The sequence below is a fragment of the Chelonoidis abingdonii genome, chromosome 10, assembly GCF_003597395.2.
Source record: "Chelonoidis abingdonii isolate Lonesome George chromosome 10, CheloAbing_2.0, whole genome shotgun sequence".
Classification (NCBI taxonomy): Eukaryota; Metazoa; Chordata; order Testudines; family Testudinidae; genus Chelonoidis; species Chelonoidis abingdonii.
Window position 1 is genome coordinate 73,032,553 of NC_133778.1, and position 27,272 is coordinate 73,059,824.

General features: G+C 41.3%; 1 protein-coding gene across 3 annotated transcripts in view; it reads right to left on the reverse strand.

Annotated features, from left to right (window-relative positions):
* Positions 1–844: 844 nt before the first annotated feature.
* RALB (RAS like proto-oncogene B) overlaps positions 845–27,272 on the reverse strand; it is an 80,217-nt gene continuing 53,789 nt past the window's right edge. For 2 of the 3 annotated variants that reach the window (XM_032795841.2, XM_075070314.1), the window contains exons 2-5: positions 15,752–15,912; positions 13,981–14,189; positions 4,829–5,006; positions 845–1,806 (exon numbers count right to left, since the gene is read on the reverse strand). In XM_032795841.2, coding sequence (XP_032651732.1) covers positions 1,687–1,806; positions 4,829–5,006; positions 13,981–14,189; positions 15,752–15,865 — 621 coding nt within the window. In that variant the 5' untranslated portion in view covers positions 15,866–15,912 and the 3' untranslated portion in view covers positions 845–1,686. Of the gene's footprint in view, positions 1,807–2,029; positions 2,054–4,828; positions 5,007–13,980; positions 14,190–15,751; positions 15,913–27,272 lie in introns of all 3 variants that reach the window. The other variant, XM_075070315.1, reaches the window with a different exon arrangement.

The following is a 27,272-nucleotide window of genomic DNA, read 5'->3' on the forward strand; positions in this document are numbered from 1 at the left end:
ATTCCTTTCTCATAGTAACTGTATTTGAAGGCACAAAACAGATGACAAGTTGAAAAATGATTAGTTTTCAGATAATATATTAGTCTACTTTTTAAAAATTCAAAAATGAGTTTTTCTAGGATTCATTGGGAAACTGTACAAAATGTATTCCAGAAGCAGGGTAATTATAAAGGTTGACAATTTCTGCTACAGCAACAAGATGGAAATACATATTTTTGGCAACGATACTTGATTGACACCATTAAGTTGAAAAAGGTATTTAAGTGAAATATATCTGACACAGAGACAAGAACTGCTAAATACTGATGTTTCTCATATATTTCCCCCATTTCTATTCGACTGTAGCTGATCGTTCAGGACTAACTTCAACTGCAGCTTTGACAGCAAAACTCAGCACAAATGTCTCCATATTTTAGATAAATGTGCAGAAGAATAGTACAGTAAAAATTAACAAGAAATAACCATGACAGTTGCCCAACTTCATTTCAGCTTTGTTTCCGACATTTAGCAACTTACTTACTAGCCAAGTAGCTGTGTCAAGTTGCAAGGTAGCACAAAAGCCTCTCACTGGTTCCACTTGAATAGTTTTGTGATCAGTGGCCTATGTCCTTTCTCAAAAAGAAAAAAAGTTTATCTTAAACAAAATGGAAAGCAGAGATGCAGTGGTTTTCACATTTCCATGACATGAATACATGTATTACAATATAACAAAATAGACAATCTGCACTTTAAACAGTTAATGATTTTGAGGAAGGGGAGTAAAGAGCAGATGAAACAGAAGCAACTGTATTAGTCGAGCCTCAATACAGAATACTACAAATTTTTTGGGGGGGGGGGGGGAGGGTTAAATCAGTGCTAATTTGTTTCCTTTTTTAAAAAAATAAACGGTATAGTTTTAGGTCACTTCCCCACCCAAAAAATAATTGTATTGTTTTGTTTTTAAAATACATGAGAGGAAACAAGCCAATTGGGAATACAACTAACCAGTATTTAAATACTAAATACTGCATTACCAAACAAAGTCTGATTTCAGTCGGTAGGCTTGATTCACGAATGCTAAGTTGACTAATAATCAGACACAGTTAATTTGCTTTTGAGTGACAACTCCCAAATCTTCAAAATGTTGGCATTCAAGTAGACTTCTAACAGTGAGAAAATATCAACTGTCACTTAAAGACTGTGAGAACTTCAAAAAGTCTTGCCAGATATTGGTTTGTCTATAATTATTATTAATACAAAAATGACAAAGTCAGTGAGTACACAGAGACTGAAAAATGTGGTTGACCTTAAAAGACAACCAGAAATGTTTGGTGAGGCCAAAACAGGTGTTTTTTGGGGGATGGAGGGGGAGATCAGATTTGAAAAAGACATCAAGAAGCTACTACTTTGAAACTGACATGGGATTATTTCCTGCAATCAGACAGAAATAAAATGCTCAAAGAACCGTATTTGCTGGTAAAATTCTAGCTTTGAAAGTTGCTGGCAAGGTGAGTCCATTTCAGTGTACATGGGCTCACATTTCTGTTGACTAATGGTTCACAAATTAGATTTTTTCATTTTGAAAAGGCAAAGTGAATACAAATATCATAAGGGAGTCAATACAAACTTCCTTTCATGACTCCAGCCCTATATCCTTAGTAGTAAGTCTTACTCATTCCATCTGTAGATATTTACAGGTCCTAAGGATCACAGTAAACAACATCTTTCTTTAAAACTTTTCTTGTTCTTGCCACTTTTCTTCCCATTCTTGTCTTTGTTTTCTGACATTTTCTTTGCTCTGATTTCCCTCATTAGATCAAAGAATACCTGGAAAGTTAAACATATGGGAGATTAAAACAACAGTTCTGCCAGCAGAAAATAAACTGGTATATTGATGCATAAACTAGAGTATTTGGCAAACATAAATGTAACACAAGAACAAAGCACCTAATAAAATAAAAATGAGTCATCTAAACATAGATCCCAATGCTACAAATTCAACACCTGTGCTTATGCAGTACACGAATCAGGGGAAGGGAGAAGGACTTACCTAGCTACTAAGTCATTCGGCAGCCTGTTTCAAAATGATAAAAGCCTTTTTTAATGAGTATCACTATTAATTGTAGCAAAGCAATATGCAGTGGCATGCAGGGTTTTTATAGGGATCTATGAGATTTATACTAATCATAGGAGAACGTTTACAATTAACTCATGAAAAATGAAACCAGGAGACAATAAAAGCCTTGGTGTAGCACCTTCAACACATTAATGAATTAATACAACTTCACCAGGAAATATTAACCTTATTTTATGGAAGGAAGAACTTAAGTGCAGAGAATTTAAGTGAATTAACAAAGGTCACATGTCAAGTAGAATCCACTTCTCCCAACTCCTAAGCCTAAGCCCATACGGGATCTGGAAAAAAACATCCTTCCTCAACTAAAATCAGAGCACAGAAGGGGAAAAAAACCCAACATTTTAAAGGATTGCCAGGATCAAACTTGGTTTTTTTTCCTCCACTGTGTACTAAAAATTCTAGATACACAAGAATATGCTTTTTAACAAAGTGTAATTTTACTCAATTTCAATGTTTACATGGACAATAAAAATACCAGCTGAACTGTTAGACTAGTCATAGGCCAGCTTTTATCGCTTATAGCTAGGAAAATGGAATTCTCAGGATTATAGAAGTCTATTGAAATAATCGTTAAGAGTTAAGATGTTTGTGACATGTAGCTCTTGTACTTCCAAGAAGTAGATATTTTATTGGATTTAATAGACAAGGAAGAAAGTAATTGAGACATAGCAAAAACAAGGCCTTCAGATACTGCATCTGGAAAGCACAAGTATAAGATCTTCTCTAAAAGAAGAAGAAAATGCTTCACACTGCTCCGGACGAGGAGAGGTAAATAAGCCCTAGCGATTCCTAACCTGCACATGTTGCCACTGACACATTTCAAAGATGTTCTTTACGTGGCAAATATAAAACTTTAGATTTAAGCCACTGCTGGTGCAGGAGTGCCCCTAAATTGAATGGATCTGGGAGAGAAAAGATTTGGGTTGTCTGCACAGAGGTCATTTTCCATCTAGATAGAGTGTAGTAACAAGTAACATGGCCAACACATGCCTATTTTCAGATGATACAGATGCCAAAAGATACCAATAGCGTGTGTGGAGAAAGTTAAGACTTAAAAATTAAGATCCAGGGTGAATTTACAGGGCAAGTACAGTGTGCTAGGCACTTTCCAAACACAGACGAGTCTCTGACACAAACCGCTTAAAATCTGCAATATTAACTCTCTCATTTGACAGATTAGACAACTGGAACACACCAGGTCATGCTGCAAGTCAGAGCTGGTCTTAGAATCCAGATTTCTTGGCTTGCCTTCCCATGCTCTAACTGTGTTGCCGCCTTGATAACTAGACCATTGTTAAACCAAACTAGGAAGATATGGATTATTTTAGCTTGCGCATCAAGAAATCTGAAAACATTACCTAGTGAATGCAGGCCGCCGGGGGTGGGGAGAGAATGGGGCAATTTGCCCCAGGTCCTGCAGGGGCCCTCATGAGTATATAATATTCTATAGTTTTGGAATTTTATGGAAGGGGCCCCCCGAAATTGCTTTGCCCCAGGCCCCCTGAATTCTCTGGGCAGCCCTGAGCAAGTGTATATGTATTTGGATGGGAATGTTCATTTAGTCTAAAAAGCTATAGTACAGATGCTGCTAAAGTGAATATGCCTCATGATTTATATGGACTTTCTAACAGACTGAACAGGAAGCAGCTTACTGAACATAAACGTCAAAACCAGCCCTCAGATACAATTAAGCTTCAAAACGTTCACCTCTAGAAGAAGAGCCGTAGAAGATTTGTTTTCAGACTGTATTGTAAGCAATTCAACTAAAATTCAAACACTATGGATCCACTAACTGTCCTTTATTATATTTGTTCGAACTTCTCCCAACATCGCAAGTCATCTTCTGTGGATGCGTAAGGGGGTGCACATTTTCATATTCTCCCCAGAAAAAGGAGGAGAAGCCCAATATCCAAGAAACTTCAGGAAGCACATATGTATGTTAACTTGCTACAAGGGTTATCAGAATCCATCTGTTCAGAAATTGAAAAGCAATTTCAATCCAAAAACACTACAAGTGACATCAAGCTGGAGAATACTGAGTCTTCGGAAAGGCAGGTATAGAGGTTGGGGGGAATCACATTACAGGATAGGTATGCAGTAAAAAATGCATATCCGTTTTTCAGAAACAGAAGATAATCTCAATGATCGGAAAGCAAAGAACTGAGAGTTTGTCAGAGTTTGGGCAGATATTTAACAAAAAATATCAGCTGCACCACATGTGAACCGAGGAGACAAAAGAGGGAAGAACCAAAATTCAGAAGTGCTGAAATTATCCTCATTTTAATTGTTTTATGATGGGTTGAACTACAGTTAGTATATATATATCACTACTAAGCATTTCAAAGTATAATTTAAATCAAACCCTGCACTTCAGTGAATTCTCAGAGCTAATACATCTACTATACTTCAAACCATCACCTGAAAACTTGCCATTGTACAAGGACTCACACTTGTATCTACAATAACGTAAATTAATGGGATTTTCTTGACATGTTACATAGACGGCAACAAAAACCAATTGTTTGCTTTAATTTGCAAGATATTCATTAACTGAAACATTCAAACCTTACAAGTGTGGACTATTGTAAGAGGAACAAAAACCCAACCATGAATTGTGCCTGTTCCAGAAAGTAGTAACTATTAGTCAGTCAGTCATTCTCAGTACTGAATGACAGATTCTACTGCAGTAAAAATTTAAGCTAGTTGCCTTACCTTATCTACATTTGCTCTAGTTTTGGCAGAAGTTTCTACATACTGCACACCCCATTCCTCTGCTTTACTTCTGGCTTCCTCTACAGGCACCTGCCTCCGCTCTTCCAGGTCAGATTTATTTCCCACCACAAGCAAAGGGATTTTGTCCTCTTCAGCCTTCACACGCAGAATCTGTTCCCTAATTCATCAGATATTAAAAACAGAACAGCTGAGTTAGCTTCCTGAGAGCATCAAAAATAAAACACTTGACACCAGGAATAAGCAAGCAGCCTTCACACTGTGCCAAGGAGTATCGTATTGTACTTCTAAAAAGCCATTTCAGGATGGCCTCATGCCCTCAGTAATGGGTAAAGGATTCCAAATTTAGAGCGGTAACATTGCAAGCTCAGAGCCAATACGGCCCAATGAATATAGGAATGCAAATTGTAAGTTACAGGAAATGGAGGTTACTTACTTGTAATTGGAATTTCTTTCAGATGTGTGATCCCAATGTGTATTCCATATGCAAGATATGCATGTGCACTACATGACTGAGACTGGAAATTCTTGCAAGTATTGTCTGTTTGCCTGGGCCTGTGCCCTGGATCTCCTTGTGCTCAGTACCAAGGATGTAAGGGGAGATGCAGACTGACTGCATCTCTACTTCCTTCTCCGCCGCAAATCCAGTCATGAGGCAAACCAGAGGGGAAGGTGGTCGGGTAGTAGAATTCAGATACAGACCACACATCTCAAAGAATCTCCAGTTACAGCTAAGCAGCCTCCATTAGTACTTTGAGTTCTACTCCCGGTGTGCATTCCGCATATGGGTGAATGTCAAGTAGTGATCAGATGGGGGTTGCGGATGGATGCAGGTGGTATAGATCTCTAACACTGGAATTCCAAAGACTGTGCTGACAGAAGAGACTTGGACTAATGCATAGTGCTTCATGAAAGTACAGATAGTGCTCCAGGTTGCCATCTTACAAGTGTCCAGCATAGGCACTTCCTGAAGAGATGCTAATGATGTTGCCAGTGCTCTAGCAGAATGGGCCCTCACCCCATCTTGGGGAGGGAAATACACTAACGGATAGCAAAGGAGGATTAAGCCAGAGAGCCCGAGCACATATCGTTTGTCCTCATGTTTGCTTTAGTATAGTGACAAATAGTCTTTGCAGGTAGAATGGCAATGCTCATCTGACACTGACAGAGTGAAGTTTCCTCTTCTTGCTGGAGACAGGAGGCTCTGGAAGAAACCTGGAGTGAATAAGTGCACAGTAAGTGAATTGGTCGGCTTATGTGGAACTTGGAAGATACCTTTGCGACGAATTTTGGGTGGAGTGAAGGGATACCTTCTCTTTATGAAACGTAGTGTATGATGAGTCTGCCACAAAGGCTTTTCCTTCACTCACCTTCCTGGCCAATGTAACAACCACCAGGAAGATGGCCTTCATGGACAAATGAAACATTGAGCACATGAAGAATGGTTCAAAAGGTGGCCCTGTAATGTTGAAAGTATGAGGATTAAGGTCTCACTGTGGCATTGGCTTTGCTACTAGTGGGAAGGTCCTAGTCAGACCACTTACAAAACTGGTTGTTACTGGGTGAACAGCAACAGAATAGCCATCCCTGAAAAGGTGAACACACTGATTGCTGCTAGGTGGACCTGTAAAGAACTACTAGAAAGACCCGATGTTTTGAGAGTGAGGAGGTAAATCTAAGGCAGCAGGAATACTTGCTGGTCCTGATAACTGAGGTGCCCTGGTAGAGAAATGCTTCAGTTTGACTAGATAACATTTTCTGGTAGAATCTTTCCTGTTGTGATTAAAAATAGTTTGAATGGTCTCTGAACATGAACGCTCTAGGTCTGACACCCATCCTAATACCAAGGCATGAGGTGAAGTGAGTCCAGGCTGAGATGTTACATCCTGCCAGTCTCCTGAATTAGCAGTTCTGGGAAGGACTGAATGCTGACAGGTGGGTGGGCTGAAATTTGTAGGAGAATCCTGAAACCAGAATTGTCTGGGCTAACTGGGTCAGATGAGAATGATTTGTGTTTTCTTGTGACAAATCTTCTATAAAATCTAGGGTAATAATGATATTGGAAGGAAGGCATATCTCATGTGGCCTGTCCAGAACAGGAGAACGGCATCGTGTCTGGAGTCCAGACCTTGAACTGCTCTGGTACAACATACATTGAGCTTCTTGTTTTTCTGTGAGGCGAATAGCTCCCAAGATGGTGTTCCCCACAGAGGGGAAAATGCTGCCTGGCACTGAATTATGTAAATCCCATTCACGATTGGTGGTAGGTACGTTACAGTTATTTTGGATACAGCAATTCCATAAGTTGACCATCTCTAAGCACAGTGGGAGGAGACTTGCCCCACCTTGATTATTTATATAGAAGACAGTCATGTTATCTACATTATATGAACATTAGAGAGAGAAGGTGGGTGAGATATCCTCCTCCATCCAGTAGTATCCTCTTCTGGGGTTAGAACGTTCCTCAGAAGAACTGGGTCTGAAAGTAAAGGAGATTGTGGGTCTGGGAAGATGATATCATCCCCTTGGATGTCTCAGCCTGTCCCAGATTATTAGAGGTCCTGGTTACGCCAGATTCTGTGCCACAATAACTTAGTTGTTGGCAGATCCTTGCAGATCCTTATGGGGCCGGGCCAGTAGCATTAGAGAGAGTCTTTCCTGGAGCTTTAGGCTGTCAATGGTGGATGCTAATCCTTTGCCTTGGTAGAAATCCCGGTTGGCACTGGTGTCAGTATGGGGGCCGGAACTGTTGGAGCTTTGCTCCCACATGCTCTCTGCTTTCTTTTTGTGGTTGAGAGGCTTAGGTAGACCTAAGTCCTTGGGGCTTGTATATGAAGACTCATCCAACTTGGACGGTGTCAGAGAGGGAAACCTTTTCTTGGAAGCAGACTTAAAAGGGAATCAGTTTGTGTGTCTGAGAGCGTTCCTTACTCTCAAGAGAAGCCAGAGGTAACGGGTCTTTGTCTCCTCTGGCCTCTGCTCCAGAGCTTGTGCTCACAGACACACTGCTAGAGGTTTGCGGCCAGTATACAGAAGGGACTCCCAGCTTTCTCCATGAGGTATTTTCTCAGTCAGAACTTTCATCCCTCTTGGGTCTGGGGTGAGAAGGAGTGACAAATACTGCACTTGGCAGGGATATGCACCTCCCCAAGGCAGTAAATGCAGCACTGGTGTCACTGCTGACTGAGAAGGAGTGAGGACAGGAGATGCAGTGTTTAAATCCTGGGTTTCTAGGAAAAGTCCTTCTCCTGAAAGCGGGGACAGAGATGATCCCTGGGGAGGAGAAACTAAGCTAACTCTGTAGATGCTATAAAAACACTATGAAAAACAAAAACTATAAAATTATATTTACAGAGATGAAGACAATGCAGGGATAACTCCAGACACAGAGGATTCCAACTCAGCACATGCGGTGGCAAGAAGGAATTGAAGAGGCAGTCAGCCCGCACCTCATTATATACGCTTGGTAGAGAGCCCAAGCAGATCAGGAGCGGACCAATGGACACTATCTGCAAGAATTTCCAGGCTCAGTTGCATGGTGCACGTGTGCACTCCAACATGTGGAATATGCATAGGAAGCAGCACTTGGAAAAGGTTACATTTTGCTGTGTGTAACTGAACACCATATCTATCACTTCATCTGACTCCAATAAATGAGAGCTTTTATAGTGGAGTACAAATGGCTTTTGAAACAAAAAAGTCTTGTACAATATACTTATACTCATTTCATTGATAAATCGAAGGGCTCGTCCACACAGCAACTCAGCGCACAGCAGACTAGAGCGCTGTAGATTTACACCCCAGCTTACTGTGGACTGTCTCTGTATAGACAAGTGCTAAACAGAAAAGTTGTGATAGTTATTTATCCATACTACACAAATAGAATAAATTAAACTTTTTTTTAAAAAAAAACATTGTACATTTCTATAGCACCTTCCACTGCAGGATCTCAGAAGGCTTTATAAATAGGTAAGTCTCCCTCTAAATTGGGTAGTATCCCCATTTTACAGAAGGGAACACAGATTGGGGGAAGTTCAAGGATTTGTGGAAGTTACATTGTGACAAAGCAAAACCCAGCTCCCTGGCTCCAGGACCTGTGACCTAACCACAGAGCTATCCCTTCCTTCGCAAGAAAGTATCTTTGCTTCTACTAAAAGACTGACTAGAGCACTTTAAGGCCCAATGAAATATGTTTGGAAGGTTACAGTTTGATATCTGAAGGCATCTTTTACCACCACTTCAAGGTGATTTACTTTAAGAAAAACATAACCTTTTTTAATTAATAAAAAGAAGAGAGTTTAAGACAATAGCAAGCAGCATAATTTTCAAAAGTATGTGTAAACATCCAGGAAACTAGTTAGTTACTCAACTTGCAGTCTCTTTATTCTTCTAAGAAATGAAGTATATACTTTTTTAGCTCATTTTTCATATCATTTCCTTATGTGATGAAACAATATATAAACACCCGCAAACGTGTTTTTTCATGCAATCAAATTAATACAATATCCAATCTATCAAGATTAGGCAGAGAAACTAGTACAAGTAGCTGCTTGCAGTTTATTTCCCATTAATAGCCGATTGTATTTAACAGATGCTCCAATTAGGGTCACTTCAAGTGCACAATGTTATACAAAACTGAAAAATTATGCACTTGAACACAACCAGCTATTAGAATCACAAGATACTAATGGTTCGCTTTTGTGAGTCACACAGGCAGGTAAAATGACAAAACAGCAAATATACATATTAACTATCAAAATCTGAATATCAGCAGGATTTCTAGCCTGACTTAAAATAGGTATGATAAACAATCGGATTACAGAAAATCTAATAATTGTTTACATGAATTTTGTCATGTCAGTGTTTTTCTATACAATTTGCAAAAACTCAAAAGATTAAAGAAGTCAAGCGGTTGTCAGCCTAAGATTTAAATTAGTGTTTTGTCCAATGAGGTGGGTAGGTAACCCTTCTTTCCAATGGTGAAAGGGGAAAACGCCCATATTTTCAGATTGAGGGAGTTACTAGAATCTTTCAATTACCAGCCCAATTAAAAACTACCATTAGCTAAGTTCATAATTTGCCTGATCCAACTCCTATTGAAGTCAATGGATCTCCTGATAACATCTGATAGAACATGTCTCTGGGTCTTGGGTCATCTCCAGCCCTGTTTTTTACCCTTAATCCTATCCCCAAGCCTCCACAATAAAAACAGCCGTTTCTCTGGCTAAGGGGAAGACTGGATACACCTCCTCCAAAAGTGCAGTCTTCAGTCAGATGGGGAAGTCTCTCTCTGTTGCACCTAAGCAGCTTGTCAAAATTTTACCTTTTCCCTAAGACAAGAAATGCACTGCCTGAATAATGTTCCCAAATAATGTTCCCAGTGTTGGGTCATGGAGCAAGTACGAGAAACAATTGGAAAGAAATGCAACAGAAAAAACGGACCAATAGTCCTTCCTGACTCAGAGCTCATTAAAGAAAGGACCATAAGCAAATCTGAATGACAGCAACTCCGCTTGGAGACTTCCCTGTAGCGGAATTCCAACAATGCTGAATGCTGTCTGGATAGATGAACCCTGTAAGTTCCTTCAAGGTATCCATCTCATTGCTGGGCACCTTCCTTCTAACTTGAAAAGCAGAAGGGTACAGGGGTTGTAGGTTCTCTTGATTATGGATTAATTCCAAGTTTAAAATCCATTTCTCTTTCCCCAGGAAGCACAGGGAGAAGAACAGATTAAACAATAAACAAACAAACAAATAAACCCAAGAGCCCCACTTTTATCATAGGTTGATGAGGCAGTCAAATTTCCTTATTTGTCATCAGAATGCACTAGAGTTTTACTATTAGCTAGATTCAGGGCTAGTGTTTTGGTTTATTTCTTTGTACTGGAATGTTCATGTAACAAGTGCACACACAAAAAAAATTACAGTAGGGTGGCAAGGTTTGTGAGGGGCTATGTTTGAGTTTTTATTCAGATAAGCTCTCCTGTTGACATAGTGCTTTCTACACCAGGGGTTAGGTCAGAGTACTTATGTCACTCAGGGGTGTGGATTTTTGTTTACCCCTTGAGCAATGCAGTTACACCAGTATAAGTTTGTAGTATAGACCTGACCTCAGAAAGCAGAACCAGTATTTTTGTAGTTCTCAAGTATTTTTGTTAAGAATCAAAGGGTCCTGTATCTTATTCCAAGTTATTGGTACTTTGCTTATTGCATATATGTACACAATTCCCATTATAGATTGTTAACATTGTTATACACAAGGCTTTTTCATTGTACACAATATAAGTATTGGGTTTCAGCTGTCTTATTTGCTGCAGAAATACCACTTTGACCTGTAAGCAGTTAGTTTTAAGCAACTATTTGAGAGAACCAAAAAATAAGATTCTATTCTCTTTCCTGACTCAGCAATCAGAGATATTGACATTTCAAAATATCTGGTGTTAAGACTATAAATTGAAGATGTTCCATAAAAGTGAAAGAAGCTCTCGGGGTGATGTTCCAATAGAAGACAAAAGTCAGATCAATATCAAAATATACCACTGGCATTTTAAAAATGAGGTAAATACACGAACACCTGAAGCATTTAAAAATTAATTTTTACCAATAAGAAAAAAAATGAGTCGACCAACTCTCTAGCAAAAAGTTACTTAGGAGCACTCTCAAGGTTTCAGACCAAGACGCCTAAATTACTAGCTCCAAACTAGAAAACAGATTTTTTTGTTTTCCTTCTCAGTTGGGAATATCCAAGTGTCACTCCAACCTCTGCAATGCTCAGAAGAAATAATGGGTCCACACACCTTAAAGAAATGCTGACATCAGCGTTTCTTATGCACAGACTAAAAGGTTTTGCCATACGGTATGTTGCTATACAGGACAAAAGTATCTATGTTAAATAGGAATATTTTGGGATATGCAGTTACTCTCAGATGATCTACACCAGTGCAGATGCTTGTGTTTCAGATAGAGATTGCTCATCTTAGTCGTCCATCTGCTCATTGAGAGGAAGACTTGGTGGGCCACTTTTGTTCATGAACATTAGCCAGCAACTTAGACCCAAATATTCCATTCCTTCTTTCCACTCGAACCCAACCCACAATTAATCCACTTGGTCAAACATGCTTTACGTTTTTCTAGTGCTTCTTCGGCCTCAAATCAATTCTTTATCCTATTTGGAATCTGCTAGGGTTTTTCTTGGTCCTTAGCATATGAGGAACAGTCTCTAACAGCCAAGCTTTGCCATTCTTTTTAGGTGAGCTCCTAGTGCCATGTACGCACCCAAGCAACTAGGTATATGCTCCTTTGCAGTTTCTGGGGACTGGACAGAAAGTGGGCAGGGCAACTTTCCATTCTACAATGAAACACAGATATCATCCTTGGGGTGATTTCTGGAAAGGTTCTTAAGAACAAACTTCATCCTTATGAAAATCATATAAAGCTCTCTCTAAGACTACCTTTAGCTCTTCAAGCCTTCAGATCAATCATTTTGTGATTAAACACAAATTCTATAATAAAAAAATGTAACAATCCTTTTCCTAGGCTCAGCTGAACTGGAAGGGTGCAGCTCCAGCAGCAGGAGCTCTCAGCCATGCAGCGAGAGAGGGAAACACTTGGAGGGTAGGGGGGACGTGCAAGGGGCAGAGGAAGAGCGAGGAGCAGCTGGGGAGAAGAATGGCTCTTCTCGCCAAAAAGCAGCAGCGGGGGGTGGGGGGGAAGGCACATTCCATTTTTTTCCCCCCTCCCCTTTGGCAGCGCTTCAGCCTTTTTCTCCCCCTCTCTTTTTTGCACTTCCACAGCGCTCCGGCCACTTTTTTATGATTATTATTATTTGCACGCTTGGGGCTACCGGAGCCACCTTATGATCGCGTTATATCCGAATTCGTGTTACTGCAGGGCACGTTATATCGGGGTTTCCCTGTACTTAATAAACTTCACACACAATTCAACAGGAATTAATGTTCAACAGATCAAGACTTTTTAAATACTACCTCTCAAGGCATACATTGTTCAAAACATATCATAATCATATTACAGTGGTGAATATATTTTGAGGTACAGAGTATCAATGTGTACGTACATTTTACAGGTCCATGGATAAGAGGAACTTGCTTGAATTCACTGTTTGTTAATGGACTTGCAAGCAAGCAAAGGCAAGATGCAAATAGACTAAGAGGGATGCATAGGATGTCAGTGACTTGAACACTGAAGGGTAAGAGTAGCTGATTGTTCAAAAAGGGAGAGCCAGGTACCAAAAACCAGCGACGGAGGATAGGAAGGAGTTAGGAGGGCTATCATGGGTGCATGGGGGTGAGAGAGTTAGAATTTGAAGGAGTGTTGTTCAAAGGAGGAATGGAAAGAAATGCTTGAAAGTGGCATGAGGAGTCCTTCCTGGGAATGATACTATGGCTGATCTCTTGCCTTGAATGGACAACTCAAGAGAAGCCCCTTCTTCAGAGTCTACAGCACTACAGTTTGTGGAAAAAAAGTGTCAGGCCCCAGTGCATCTGAATGAGTCTACCCCAGCATGAGACCCAGCTCTGAATCTCTTGACAAGGCCACTGGCACTTCATGCATCCACAGATATGTGCAAAGACTACTAGGCCTGTTTTGCTTTCTTTTGGGCAGCATGCCTTCGGGATACACCTGACATCAGAGATAGCTGTACCTCTTTTGTAGTGTATGTATGTGGGGAATGGGGAAAGAGAGTGGCAAACAGAGACGAAACAATAACTTATCTGCTGGCTGTGAAAAACTAGCCCAAGTAACTGAACTAGTACAGAAGACTAAAGAAAAACATTTTCAAGCTACTTGGCAGGGGAAAATAGAGAATTACACAAACCAAAATTAAAGAATTGTGAAGAATTGCTTACTGTCCTAATATATAAACTGAACTTAAATAGGGAAAATGGGTTGGCTCAGATACAAGATTTCTGATGTCTTCCACTCAATATTCTGTTTCTTTATGCAAATCAGGAGCAGCAAGTTTACCTTTTCATCCATTACCCATTACTGAGCTTCAAACAAACATTCCATATTCATGTTATCAAACCTACTCAGATCTATGTAAATACATGCAAAATATCAAAAAGCAGCTTGAGTAATCTTTCCCTCCCCCCCCATCCAACTACTGAGCTTACCTTAACTCTGCTGTTGCTGTAAAGGATTCGTATTCTGTTATTGAGAAGACAAGCAGAAACCCCTCCCCACTGCGGAAGTAGTTGTCTCGAATAGCTGCATAATCTTCCTGTCCCGCTGTATCCAAAATGTCTATCTGGAATTCATCCCCATCCAGAACTACTTTCTTCCTATAACTGTCAGCCTTCGTAGGTTCATAGTCTTCTACAAACTGAGGAACATAAGAAGAGGGAAGGGGGGAGAATAAAATCAACAGTACCCCTGACTTTTTCAGATGTGGCACTCCTCCCTTTGGATATTTGCTTCTGCGCATTCCTCTCCACTTTTAATGGCCGTTGTAAGCTGTATATATACTCCCGAAGGGCCTTTTTATTTTAATCATTGTCAACTATTTAATGCCACTTTTATGGCTTTAGTATTTTTAACTATGAAAGCGCATGAGAGGACTTGTAATTGTATATCATTGAGCCAATTCAAAGACTGCATGCCAACAGAATGTAGCCAACAGAAGAAGCCATTGCTACATGGTAGCTGGTAAACTATGAGTTTACTCCAGAATAAGCTCAAGGCTAGATGCTCAGCCAGTGTAAACTGATACAGCTCAAGAAGGTCTGACCTTCTCTCAGATGTAGACATTGGCATGGTTATAGTCTTTGTCATCTCACAGTTAGAATGCTGAAGTGCCCTCTGCATGGAGATACAACTTAAATCAATTCAGAAGCTGAAGCGGGTGCAGAACACAGCAGCTCAACTATTAAGTGATGCATATTGTTTTGAGTACGTACATCAGTGCTCTGTAATCTGCACTAAATGGCAAATGAATTCTAGGTGGGGTTTACGGTACTGGTTCCGACCTACACAAACATAAGCGACTCAGATACGCAGTGCCAGGCAACCATACTGTTCCAGGCACATCTTTGTACCAACTGTGGTCTGAGGTGCTCCAGCTGGGGTCCCTACATATAAAGAAAGAGTTGCCACCGGAATGTTTACTATGAGAGCAGCTTGATTGTGGAACTTACTCCCCTAATTTGGTACAAAATAGTCCACATCTGTTGATCTTTAGGACAGACTCCCAAGACCATCCATTGATACACCCCACTAAAAACCCCCAAGAGGTATATTTTAGTGTGCGTTTTTTTCTTGTAATGACTGTATTCACAAAGAGTTTCAGAGTGCCTAGAGTAGGGCATATGCTATTTAAAACAGAACTACAGATTGCATTTTTCACATATTCACTGGAGTTGTGATCCTGCCTTTTAACAGATGCACATGACTTCCCCAAGTACACCTTGCAAAATTAGCTACAGAACTTAAACTGATTTACAAGACACCCATCTGCAAACTGAAAGCAGGCTTGAGCTCAGTATATTAGTACTAAAGAACTAGCATAAAGGGAGCCTGCAATCTTTTGTATTGTTTCTTCATCAACATCTGCCTCAAAAACAGGTAAGAAGAAGAATGCTTACTTCTACTTGAATCCTAACTTGTCTCAAAAAACCTCATAGTTTAACTGCACCAACAACACTCGAGACAGTGTGGTGGACTGAAATGGCTGCTTAAATATCCTGCATTCCCTATTCAAAGCACTCTTTGCACTTTGTCTTTAAAACTTACGGAAACTGCATTTAATCCCTGGATAGACAGCGTCAGACTTTCCTCATGTGCCAAACATCTTTAGAAGAATTTTACTCATTGCACAAGGAAAATCCAGCAGAATGACTGTCAATTATTCATGGAGCTTAACAAGAAATTTGTGCTAACTCTTCTTACCTCATCATACATGAACTGAAGTGTAAGTGCTGATTTGCCCACACCTCCACTGCCAACCATGATTACTTTGTGCAGGGCCATAGAACTCTGGTTCTTGTTCTTGTTGGCAGCCATCGTCTTGGTTATCTACAGTTGTCAAGTGCCAACAGCTAATTTAAGAGCTGCAGGAAAAAAAGATAGAAGTAGTCACATAAATGAAGTATGCAATCTTTTGTAAGTCTGTACATAGAATATAACAGCATCTTTGGTGTTACAGAGACAAAAACACTGCTAAACACCTCTAGCAATCAAAAAAAAAAGAATTTATCACATTGGAAGCATCTGCACATGGTATGGCTGAACCAGTTTGCATATTTTCTTACTACACTACATTTAATTTAGGATAACCCATTGCCATTTATTATAAGCATACGTTTTAACTGTTTGTGTTGTCAGAAATAGGAACCAGTATTATAGGCCTGTTGATAATAAACAGACTCAAAGTCTGAAAAGAACAACTTTCAAGTGGTGATAAAGTCTCAATTCAAAAGAGTTTAATAAAAAAACACCTTATCTTCTGGACAGGGACTACACATGAGAAATTTTCTGTGAGAAGATGACTTCTGCCTCTCCCTTGTCACCTAAAAGGTAAGAAAGAATGGTCAAGATCAATGCTTATAAAAAAATCTAAAATAAAAAGATACTGTGCACACTATTTGAAGCACCTCCAAAGTATTTCTCTCAATGCGTGTTGCTCTTTAACAACCTATAATCTGACAGTAGTGCTATGCACTTAGAACTCCTTAAACAATAATGGATTAACTATTTGCTGTTATTATCTACAGACAAATTTAAAACGCAGCCGAAGATCAATAGCTGAAATCTTGGCAGACAGAGAACAGTAAAAAATACAATTGAACAGAAACCTCAGTATGTTATGACATGAACCATTAGTTTATGTAGTTCTGCTCCTTCGCTTTTTGAAATCTCTTTGCTGTTTGATGTGCAAAGTCAGTTCTTCATTCCCAGTCTCTCTGTAAATCACAACAAGGAGGAAGAAGCTAATCATCAAATTTTGTTCCTTTTCTCAAAGTGGCTGCAACCAATAAACCAGACAAACCTCCATACTTTGAACATGGAAAAATTACCCAGACACAAAACTACGAACAAAGCAGGTACATCGTTTGTAGTGGAAACTGGATGTTTAAGACCTATCCTTGCACAGAAATTTCATTCAATTAATCCTATTCTCACAGACTAGCCGAGGAAGGGAAGAATCAGCCCCACTATCTCCGGACCAGATGTTCCACCAGAAGGTTACCATGGGGCAAAGGTGGTGGTGGGTTGGGGGAGGGGGGAGGGAGTAAGGGAGGAAGAGAGATAAGGTTTAGTGGCTCCATTTTCTTAAACAGGATGTAACCAACATCATCAGCTTCATGAAAATGCAGGGATCTGATGGTAGGCCCAATGATAGTGTACAGATACAGCTCAGAGAAAATCCTAGATATTTCTGGCATTGGCTGTCGGCCTGTGGAAGTAAGCATCTCGTAAGTCTGCTGACAAAAGCACAGTTCTGATAGACTCCACTTTGAACCATTTGGGAGACAGGAACGTGCTGATTCAGAGTCCAGGATGTATAAGTTGCTCCCAAACTAGGAACCATCAGGTTAATGGAATAAATATTTATATGGTCCAAAAGACATACAATGCAATACAGATATACACGGACAACAGTGTCCTTAACATAAGGACTTTAAAATTAAGGGCTTGATCCTTGAAGTCAATGAAATCACTCGAGTAGTGCTGCAAGACCAAGCCCTAAGTGAAAAGGCATAAGCAATGGCATACGATGGAAGGAGGGAAGGAGAAAAAGAATATTAACAGAGAAGGGAGATTTCAATGGAAAATAGCTCCACCAAAATGAGGCTGGTGTAGCCAACTTCATTCCAAGAAGTTTGGAAACACCACTTTTGCAAGAAGTAGGACAAATCTCTAACCAGATAAAAGTCACTAACCAAACAATTTCAGACTGTATTATAATGAGTTCCAAGAAGACCAGCATGTAGCAAAATAGCATGTAAAGGGACAGACTATCAAACTTTATGTTTATGCAATAAGAAACTGGGATTAATTGTTATATTTCAAGGCATTTTCATTGTTATAAAACACTCAGGGATGTTCTGCTATGTGATCAAATTACTGGACAGACTGAAGAATTCTAACCTTAGAAGGAGTAAGTTATTCCACGCTATGAAGCCAACTGTCCTTATGTTGTTTAAGAAACTGAAGTCTTGTTTTTAAACAGACAATTAGTTTGTATATCAGTTCCCTTATAAAACTGTACAACAACATGTAGTGTCTTGAAGATACTTCTAGATTCACTTTTAGAATGGGACAGCTGGTAGTGACTCCATACAGTGTATTCCACTAACACCCTATTCATTGTACTGTTATGGTTTTGTTTGGTAGAAGAGATATGAAGTCACTGGAAGAGAAGCCTATTCCAGGAGAAACATCTCAGCTTCCATTCACCAGCACAAGACACCCTGCAACATCACCATTTTCCTTTCATAGTCTTTCACAGCAATATGTTCAAAACAAAACAGTATATCTTCACAAACAGCCAGTCCCCTGAACTTGTGGAAGGCCCAGGACTCAGCAAAGGCAGGACACAGGGGGAGAGAAAGTGTAGGCGAGCTAATGAAGGCACACTCACTGTCCCATCATGTTCTTATGGTCTCTCTCATACCCTATACCCAGGGCATTTTGGGACACTGTTAGTGAATTTACAGCTATTTGGAACCACCCACCACTGACTAACAGAAGAATCTGATGGAGGACACAGTATCTAACAGTGGCTCTGCATGACAATGTTGACGTTTCTTCAGGGTGCTGAGGACTTAGTCATGTTTTTACCCCCTTGCCTCCAATGAAAGGTAGATCTGCTTGTGTTCCACTTGACGTTAACTCTCTCACACCACCAGTCTGTTTGCTACCCAAACAATCTCCCTCTGTGCTCTGCCAGCTCTTACCTTGCCTTGCATGACAACAATAGGTGCACCCCAATCCCCGAGCTGCCTTGAAGCATTTCCCTGCAGTGTCAAGCCCTTAACCATCGATCACTCCCAGAAATTACAAGGTAAGCTGTCCCCAAAGAAACTGTGCATACACCAGCTTATTGGAGTCAACTGAAGCTTAGTGCCAATATAACATCACAGCACTGAGATAATCTACAGTGAATATAATCATAAAATTATAATCAAAAGCTAAGATTTGAGAGATCATGAATAAGGATAATGATAGGAACAAATTCTTACATATAAAACAAAGAAGTATAAAGTGCTAGAATCTCAACTTTAACATGCTAAAACCTTTGTGTAAAGTAGTTTCTCACCTAAAGCAGTCACCCAGAGTCTCCAACAAACAAAGCTGGGATTCCTCTTACTGCATTCATGAAAGTGCTGTCCTTTTTGCTTCCTCGGTGAAGCACAGAGAAGTGTTCTTTTCCCTCACTGTATCCCCAGAGTTAGTTATTTTGTCCCTAGGGTCAAGGGGAAGGGATAGCTCAGTGGTTGAGCATTGGCCGGCTAAACCCAGGGTTGTGAGTTCAATCCTTGAGGGGGCCATTTAGGGATCTGGGGCAAAAATCTGCCTGGAGATGGGTCCTGCTTTGAGTAGGGGTTGGATCAGATGACCTCCTGAAGTTCCTTCCAAACCTGATATTCTATAAGATGACTCCTGTGGTTTATTCCCCGGGGGGCTGACCAGTGTTCTCTCAAATTTCCCCACCACACATGTAATGAATTTTGTGTGCACCAATATGGAGGTCATGTGTGAGGGCTGGGGTGCAGGGGGTGAGAGCTCTAGCTGGGGGTGCGGGCTCAGGGCTGGGGCAGAGGTTTGGGGTGGGGCTCAGAGCTGCAGCTGGGGATGCAGGCTCTGGGGTGAGGTCAGGGATGAAAGGTTTGGGGTGCCGGAGGGTGCTCCTGTGGGGAGAAAGGACTCCCCCCAGCTCTCTCTCCCTGCAGCAGCACCTGGGGGGCGAGGAGAGAAAGAGGAGCCTCTCCCCACTGCAGCAGCTCTGGGACTGGGGCCCCAGGAGAGGCACCCCTTCCCCTGGCCAGTCTAGGCTGGGGGACGGGCACCCTAGCTGCAGCAGGTCCAGGCTGTGGCTGGGTTCAGGCTGCTCCTTCCCTGGCAGGTTCTGGCCAGACAGGTTCCCTGCGTGTCTGCGTGGCGCTAAATAAGCTGCTGCATGGCCACACAGCTTACAGGGAACTTAGGTGCTGATTTCATGCTGCCTTCATATGCTCACACTGACATCATATGCAAATAGGCTTACAATCCTTATTTTACATGTGAACCAAGGCAGACGGGTGAATGTGCATCCTTTATCCGGTCAAACTTCCATGTCAACTCTGCTTTGATTCAGACTTTAAAACATACTTTCCTATATATATTACATACACACACACCCCTCCTTAAATGTTATCCATACATACATCTCACAATGATTATGAGGATCAGTATGACAAGTATCAGAGGGGTAGCCGTGTTAGTCTGGATCTGTAAAAGCAGCAGAGAATCCTGTGGCACCTTATAGACTAACAGACGTTTTGGAGCATGAGCTTTCGTGGATGAATACCCACTTCGTCAGATGCAAGACGACTTGGGTATTCACCCACGAAAGCTCATGCTCCAAAACGTCTGTTAGTCTATAAGGTGCCACAGGATTCTCTGAAGTTTTTATTAGAGCTCTCACTTGACCCTCTTTGGATAAATGCTATGAAAGAAATGTATTGGGTGTAGCAAGTTTGTCACCTGTCAGGAGTCACTGTTACCAAACAGTGAACCCTTTGTCAGCTGGCACTGAGGAATCTCTTGCACACCATATTTGTATGGCTTGTGTAGGGGAAAGAATTTATATTATGCAGTATACAGTGGTTTGTTTAGATGTTTTTACATATGCCTACATTAGATATGAGGAAGAAAGAAGCTAGCTGTACAATATGTGTGAGAAAACAGGAAAGAATGGGCAGTAAACAATGGCCCTTATTTGAAAGTGTTCCAACAGAAGAAGTCTTAAAGAATTTCCTTTTGCCTAATTACAGGAGTTAATTAGGCTTTCCATAAATACTGGATACTAGAAAGGAAGACGGCTTTTATAAAAAATCCTTATTTTTAATCAGAGTTTAACATATAGTCATGAATGAGAGAGACTGCTAAATGCCAGTGCACCTGTGCTATTTCTGCAGTAAAGTACCACACATTACATCCTTATAGGAGATACAAATTTTTTAAAGTTGCTCAGCACTACAGAAGAGTCCTCCTCTGCACAAAACTAAAAATACAACCATGCGTAAGCATTAAATGACATTTTAATACTTAATGACTAAGAGAAGGGTTCATTAAAATGTTTGCTCAATTAACATGGCAATTTATGCTAAGAAAAGTGTCAAATAAGGTTTTGGATTTCATATATTCTCTCAACATACCTGAGGCACGGTCCAAAATCCAGTACATGCAGCTCTAAGTCAGGGCAGCGTGAGCCAAGACGACGCATCATATTAAAGCTTCACAGAGATGTACAACTAAATCCCTCCTATTCCTGCCTGCCCATCTCAAGCAAGTCACGCAGGCTTTTAAGAACTGTATTCCTATGCTGTGCATGTAAACTGGGTGATTACAAGTGGCCAGTAAGATGAGTAACTGGTTATTTACAATCAATCAACATATTTATTGCCACAGATATTTGCACACTGCATACATCTGCCCACACAATTATGTGCATGTTACTTACGAAAGCCAATTATTAGGAACCAGTGTATGTATGGCTCTTTATACCCAAACATGAATACTGGGTCCTTGCCCACAGGGCTTAGATCACCAAAAAGATATACAAAAGTGGGAATAATGCTCTTTCTGCAGAAAACTGTACTCCCAAAGGCGGCAGCAAATGTCATTTGCTTTGTAGTTTCCTCTTTTTTAATGTGATACATCATTTTGTTCCACCCTCAATAACTCTCCATCCCAAACAGCTGAAAGGCTTAGCAGAATTCAAAATGCACATGTGTAGAGTCAGTTAAGACAAGACTGCATAACACTGCAAGTTGTGCAACAGGGAGCTATCCTTTAGTGGACAGGAGACGGAATGGTTTTCTCCTTACCCCTCTTTAATTTGTCTGGGGCAATTTGTTTTGTTTCAAAATCCCTACCCACTTTATCATTTGGTTGAAGTGTTGGGGAACGTCAGCAGACTCCCTCATGAGAAACATTTGTACTTACAGACAAGATCTTTGGATTGTTGTCTTAAAAACTTGTTTGACTCTAGGTTAAGGCCATAAGAATTAGAAAAAGCAGATTTTGAACTCCTTTCCAAAAGAAAATTAGAATTCCAATTCTCTGTTTTAATAAAACATTTGCTATGGAATTAGGTTCAATAATCTTGTTTGTGTAGCACCTAGAGTAGACAGCTTAAGAGACCTTTGCCTGAAGCAGTTTAATACATCGTCCACCCTGCATGGTTATCAAAGTCTAGCATTAACGTCTTGTGCTATTAGTGTAATTTCTCCCCAATATTGTTAAGTTTCTAATCTAAGAACACAAACAGGTTTTGCTTTGTTAAAGAGTAAAAACAAACATACTAAGAGCATTTATTACAGTAACAGGGTTTCTGAGTTGCTTACACTCCAAGATGACAACACTTTAGAAAAAAAGATAAATGAAGTCATAGGAACCAAATCAGATACAGGGTACAAATGCAAGAGCCATTTCACGAAACAATATACACATGAGTGAAAAGCAGTGTTCTCTAAAGCACATTCTGAAAAGCAATTAAATCAACCTCCCCTGGAAGAGAGGGAAATCAACAGCATCCTCAGGAAGCATTTGCTTTGGCCCAGAACCTTGCAGTTCAGGTCATCTGCCAAGAAATCTGTCTTGCTAAGAGGGTGAAGAATGGTATTAAGGGCCCTGCTCTGAATGAATATTCCCACAAACCATCTCCAAGTGAGAACAAATCCTGTCACCCCTTGCTGGGCTGGATATTACCTACCAGCCATGTTTTCCCATAAGCAAATGATGGTTTTCTCAGTGTAGGGTTTCTCAAACAGGGGTCGCAGCTTGTGTAGGGAAAGCCCCTGGTGGGCCGAGCCGATGTGTTTACCTGCCCCGTTCGCAGGTCTGGCTGATCGCGGCTCTCACTGGCTGTGGATCGCTGCTCTGGGCCAATGGGAGCTGCTGGAAGCAGTGCCTGTTTGAGAAACCCTGCTTTAGCGACAGGTGAGTAGAGGACTACTCTTATGGGTGTATCTGTCCTTTGATTTGGGGACAGCTAACTAAGTATATTGTGAAGTATGAACCACTAAATTAGCGAGTCTCTGATAGACCCAAAAGGTACTTAAGAGAAACTTAAGTTCACTGCAAATACATTTCAGGTTGATCTCAGTTTACCTTTAACCCAATGCTCTGAAACACAGCAAATGACATGTAGAGCTTAAATTGCACACAAAGAGGAAACCTCTTTGAATAACCAATTGTTAGGTAGAGAAAGACTAACCATCTATGAGCAGAAGTAAATAGGTAAAAAAAAATTGCGATGATTTGAAGCTTTTCATTTGAAAACTCTGATTAAATTACAGTAGGTGGCACACAAGATTTTGCCCAGGAAAAGGACCCTAAGGGACCTCTCCCACTTGCTTCCCTGCTCTGAAAATAAAAGAGCTGTTCAAACAAAAGACCATCAAAGGGAGTGCTGGTCCATAAGGGACATTATAGTCTCACATGAAACTTCTGGCTTGTCTATACATCTGGCTAAACTGGCACTGCTGCGATGAATACAGCGGTGTCGATTTAGCGAGTCTGGTGAAGACAAGCTAAGTCGATGGCAGAACACTCTCCTGTCAAAATCTGTAGTCCACCTCCCTGAGAGGTGGAAGGTAAATTGGCAGGAAAGCATCTTCTGTTGACATAGCTCAGTGTAGACACCACTGTAAATCGACCTAAGTTATGTTGACCTCAGATATGTAATTTTCGCAACTGAACTGACATAACTTAGGTCAACTTACAGCTTTAGGCCTGGTCTACACTGGGGGAGTGTCGATGTAAGATACGCAACTTCAGCTACGGGAATAGCGTAGCTGAAGTTGACGTATCTTATTTTGACTTATCTCCTGTCCTAGCACAGGATCGATGGCCGTGGCTTCCCCATCGACTCCACGGCTTCCCCGTCGACTCCGCTTCCGCTGCTCGCCTTGGTGGAGTTCCGGAGTCGATGAGAGCGCGTTCGGGAATTGATATATCACATCTAGATGAGACGCGATATATTGATCCTCAATAGATCGATCACTATCCGCCAATCCGGCGGATAGTCTGGACGTACCTTTAGTGTAGAGCAGCCCATAGTGCTTGCTGCACAAGACCTACTGGATTTCATTACTGGTCTTCTGAAAACTCTTGCCAGATCACTTTATTCAATGTAAGTTAACCTCCCAATGATTGCCTAGTTGGTTTAATATTCCAAGACTGCTCACAGGGTTTCCTAACTAAACCCAACCCTAAGGAGTAAAACAAACAAAACAAAAAACCTACAAATCACAGACCTACCGTGACACTTGCAAACCATCCCTCTGCTCATAAAATTACACCCCTTTCTGCTACCCTTTGTCTTGTCTATTTGGATTGTAAACTCTTCGGGGTAAGGCCTGTCTATTACTCATCTTTGTACAGAGCCTAGCACAACAGGGCTCCACTCTAGGATGCCTCCTAAGAACTACTGTAATATAAACAAAAGCAGAAAGAAAAAATGAGGGCAGTTACGGGAGTAAGACCTTTTACAACAGTTGTTAGAACACCAGATCCGCAGACTAGAGAACAAGTCTCGCCACCCTTTCTCCAAAATGATTAAACGACTTCAGAGTGGCTCTTGGATTGTGAGGCACAGCATTCAGTTCAGCTCCTACTGTATAGATCTGCAAAGACCATTTTGTGAGAGCCTACATTTTGAGCCAGATTTTAACATGCAGCATCCCTTTTAGTTCATCTTTACTAAAAGACTCACATACTGTTCCATAAACATTAAAAAACCTTCCAGAACTACAAATGCTTCTCTTTTCACCAGAAGTGTTCACAATACAACTGCAAAATATTTTCTTCCCAAATACTTAGCAGAAAATAAGATGAGTACAAAAAAAGGATACTGCAAGCATTAACAACTGTTACAGTACCTGCCCTACGTTTTACTGGATAAGAAATTTACACCACAGACCATTTAATACTTTTATAACCTCAATAAAATAAATCTTAGTTTTTGTTCATTTTAACTTTTCTTTCGTGACTTATAAGTCCATATATTCATATAAAATACACCAAAGTAGTTTGAACAGACAAGAAAAAAATTAGAATTTTGCAAGTAGAACAAAAACTTAGATAACACTCTAAAATTCTACTTTTAGCCTCTGAATGCAGTGGAAGAAACTGTCAAGGTTAATCTTGTTCTTGTTTTCTTGCTGTGCAACTGATACCCTTGAATGTTTCTTTTTGTTGTTACCCTGCCACTGAAAGCAGCTATTCTACGGTTTTTCATTTTTTTAAAATGGGAATCTGGAATTGCATGGCCATTGACTGAACAGAAGTGCTTTGTTAAATCCTTCCAATACCTGCATCTCCTATTTGAAGATACGATGTTTAACCCATTAGCTCCAAGAATAAAGATTTCATGACATCAAAAGCAAGTACAGCAAGAAATCCTCACTTTCCACTACTGGAATGTTTCAGTGATCAGACCTCTGTAGCAATTATAATACTTAGGCCCTGTCTACACAGGCAAGTTTCTGTGCAGTAAAGCAACTGTCTGTGCTGTAACTCCCGAGGTGTACACACTGCCAAGCCACTTAATACGCAGAAACTGTGCAGTTGTGCTTTTAAAAAAAATAAACTCATCCCAATGAGAGGTGTACAGCTTTCTGCGCTGGGGCTACAGCACTGCGGTGCCAGTGTAATCAACCATGGTGTCTACACCTCCGGGAGGTGTCCCACAATACCTGTTCTCACCTCTCTGGTCATTGGTGTGAATTCTGCTGCACTGCCCTCAGGTGAACAACCGCCATCCCCACCCGATAAATTCCTTTAGAATTTTGTAAGTCCCCAAACTCTTTGGTGATGCGCGCAGTGGTCTCAGGGCATCTTTCCAGGTGGCCAGGCCTGCTCCACACACCAGGCAATCTCCCGCTTGGAGCAGTGTCGAGTTGCTAGACCTCATCAGCACTTGGGGAGAGGAGACTGTCCAGTCCCAGCTGCGCTCCAGCCGTAGGAATTATGATACCTATGGATAGATTCCACAATGCATGCCAGAAAGGGGCCATGACCTGGACACATTGCAGTGCAGCGTCAGAATGAAGGAGCTGCCGAAAACCTACCACAAGGCATAGGAGGCAAACAGCTTCTCTGGTGCCGCGCCCATGAGCTGTCAGTTCTATAAAGGGCTGGACATGATACTCGGCAGTGACTCCACCTCCACTACGAAAACCACCTGTGGATACTTTGGTGGCTCGCGTGCCAGTCGAAAGTGGACGATGCCAGGAGAAGGAAATCTTGGATGAGGATGTGGAGGGGAGGGGGACCCAGAGGCTGAGAATGACTCAGAGGTCAGAGATGCATGCAGCCAGGAGCTTTTTTCTACCGGAGGAGGCTAGCCAGTCACAGCTGTCGAATGTTGGCGAAGTGCAAACAGGAGAGGCGGCCTCTGGTAAGTGGATTTGATTTTGGGAATCACTGAAGCGAGTTGTTGGGGGAAGGAGGGTTGCAGAAAGTAGGCTTGTCTCCCACTGCCTGCCTAATCTGAGCGGTGGAACAGGCTGTTGATTGACTCCCTCACTTCATGGGAATCTCCCACAGAGATCTCCAGGAAACTCTCATATAGATACTGGGTAGTCTGCTGCCGCAGGTTCTTCGGCAGAGCTGCTTTGTTCCTTGCCCCATTAATGGTAACTTTCTCATCCCACTGTGCTGTCACGGGGTGTGTGTGAAACCACTGCTGCACACAGGCGAGCCGCATGGGGGAAGGGCGGAAGCCGCAGTCTTGGAGAAGACTCCCCCTTGATTCCCTGCTCACCCTCAGCAGCAAGATATCTTCCAAAATGATCACATCTTGTGGAAAGTGTGGGGACAGCAATGATTATCAGGCCCCCCCACAGTGCTGGCTCTCCCCAAGAGACACATGCCCAGTGTACAGCAGGGTCCAGGAAGAGTGCTTTACCCTGCCCCTGCAGCTGCTCACCATTTTGGGGGTCTTGTGGCTCATGTATGCTTGCCTGGGGTCAGCCAGTTAGTGACAGGTGTGAGAGTACTGGCTGTGTTTTAAATCACTGAATCAGTGTTCTCTGTGTTGCAAACAATACTGCTTCTGTAAAATGTGTTTAAACTTCACAGAGATGACCTTGGGATCCAGACTCCCTCTTTGTTATCAATGGCTGAATGGTAGCGCATAATTAGAAAACGGCCAAGAATAACTAAGGAGGACTTTCTGTGTGATGTTATGATGCAC